At 35.3% G+C, this 2,131-nt stretch overlaps 1 protein-coding gene across 1 annotated transcript in view; it reads right to left on the minus strand.

Moving 5' to 3' along the window:
* The window catches only part of LOC138362118 (uncharacterized), a 3,627-nt gene extending 1,746 nt beyond the window's left edge, over nt 1-1,881 (minus strand). The window contains exons 1-2 of the mRNA XM_069320996.1: nt 1,822-1,881; nt 1-13 (exon numbers count right to left, since the gene is read on the minus strand). The exon at nt 1-13 is cut by the window's left edge and continues 147 nt beyond it. Coding sequence (XP_069177097.1) covers nt 1-13; nt 1,822-1,866 — 58 coding nt within the window. The 5' untranslated portion in view covers nt 1,867-1,881. The remainder of the gene's footprint in view (nt 14-1,821) is intronic.
* Nucleotides 1,882-2,131: the final 250 nt, after the last annotated feature.

Genomic DNA, 2,131 nt, shown 5'->3' on the forward strand with positions numbered 1-2,131 from the left:
ACAGCGTCTGGACCTGTTAAAATAATGCATAAGCTGTAAGGTAATAGAGAATAATATATATCTTTCAATCTCAACATTAGATTTTCTAATTTCCAACTGTATTAAATAAATAGCATTAAAATATTTTCCTTCTTAACTATTACAAAAATCAACGAATTTGAGTAACTTTTGCTTTTGTTTTATTTGTACCTTAAACATAACACTGAACAATCAATTATGTGCCACCCCACCTTCCTTCATCTGCAAAAAAACTAATCAAAAGACATATGTACAAGGCTAAAAAAATTCAGCAACACTTACCATACTCAGGCTAAAAGAATTAAGCAACACTTACCATACTCTTTTTATATTCACTGTTAACTTTTAGCTCATGTGACAGACTTTCCACCTGCTCAACAGTTTCAAGTGGGGATGGAAGAATGTCTTCCAGGATTGGTATATCTCCATGTGTTTTTGACATATGGGTTTCCGTCATTTTGACAATATTCAGGAATTTTGCAAAAATAATGGCATTTACTATTTTTAAAAGATTATTAGCAAATTTACAGAAATGGTGCATTCGGAAGACAAAACCAATTTTTCACTTTTGACAATTGAGCACCTGCTACATCCAGATTCTAGGGAGGAAAGGAAGGACGATCTTACTGGATCCCATAGCCTCTCCGAGGCACAAACCAGGCTTTTACAGAAACCCCCCCCCCCCCTGCACCCGAGCTTTTTAAAATAGTAAATGCCACTATTTTTGCAAAATTATTACGAGATCTATTATTCTAGAGAATAATGCATATAAATGCATATATGCATATAAATACAAAAGTAAATCAAATCTTATCCTTGTATAATATACAAGCTGATGTGAGATCCCTGTCTACAGGTGGACTGGAACTATTATCCAGTAGGCAGTCTACTGTATTTTATCAAACCGTTATTAGTATAATAGATCTCGTAATAATTTTGCAAAAATAATGGCATTTACTATTTTTAAAAGATTATTAGCAAATTTACAGAAATGGTGCATTCGGAAGACAAAACCAATTTTTCACTTTTGACAATTGAGCACCTGCTACATCCAGATTCTAGGGAGGAAAGGAAGGACGATCTTACTGGATCCCATAGCCTCTCCGAGGCACAAACCAGGCTTTTACACAAACCCCCCCCCCCCTGCACCCGAGCTTTTTAAAATAGTAAATGCCACTATTTTTGCAAAATTATTACGAGATCTATTATTCTAGAGAATAATGCATATAAATGCATATATGCATATAAATACAAAAGTAAATCAAATCTTATCCTTGTATAATATACAAGCTGATGTGAGATCCCTGTCTACAGGTGGACTGGAACTATTATCCAGTAGGCAGTCTACTGTATTTTATCAAACCGTTATTAGTATAATAGATCTCGTAATAATTTTGCAAAAATAATGGCATTTACTATTTTTAAAAGATTATTAGCAAATTTACAGAAATGGTGCATTCGGAAGACAAAACCAATTTTTCACTTTTGACAATTGAGCACCTGCTACATCCAGATTCTAGGGAGGAAAGGAAGGACGATCTTACTGGATCCCATAGCCTCTCCGAGGCACAAACCAGGCTTTTACATAACCCCCCCCCCCTGCACCCGAGCTTTTTAAAATAGTAAATGCCATTATTTTTGCAAAATTATTACGAGATCTATTATACTAATAACGGTAAATAAATAATAAATAGTAAATAAATCAAAATCAGTTACATTATTTTATCTTATTCATAGCATAAATGTTCTCGAAGATTACTAAAAAGAAATTGAATTAGACTACAGCAAATTGGCAAACTTTACCTTGTATCTGTTTCCACCGAGTTTGTTTGGGGCGTTCTTCAACATATCAGCAATACTTGTCTCAACATCTCTTTCAGTTGCATTAGTGTGGGTGTTGATACAGGCTTCTGGAAATTTATAAGAATTAATTAATATATATAATTATAATTCACTTTGCTATTCCCCATTCCACAGTCCTCTCGTCCTTCCCACTTCCCTGTCCCCACATCATCCCCACTATTCCCACTTCCCTGTCCCATCGTCCTCCTTACCATTTTCCCCTCCCCTGTCCTTCTTCCTCCCCCACCATCTCCCATTCACCTGTCCCTTT

Source organism: Procambarus clarkii, unplaced genomic scaffold, assembly GCF_040958095.1.
Source record: "Procambarus clarkii isolate CNS0578487 unplaced genomic scaffold, FALCON_Pclarkii_2.0 HiC_scaffold_1235, whole genome shotgun sequence".
NCBI lineage: Eukaryota > Metazoa > Arthropoda > Malacostraca > Decapoda > Cambaridae > Procambarus > Procambarus clarkii.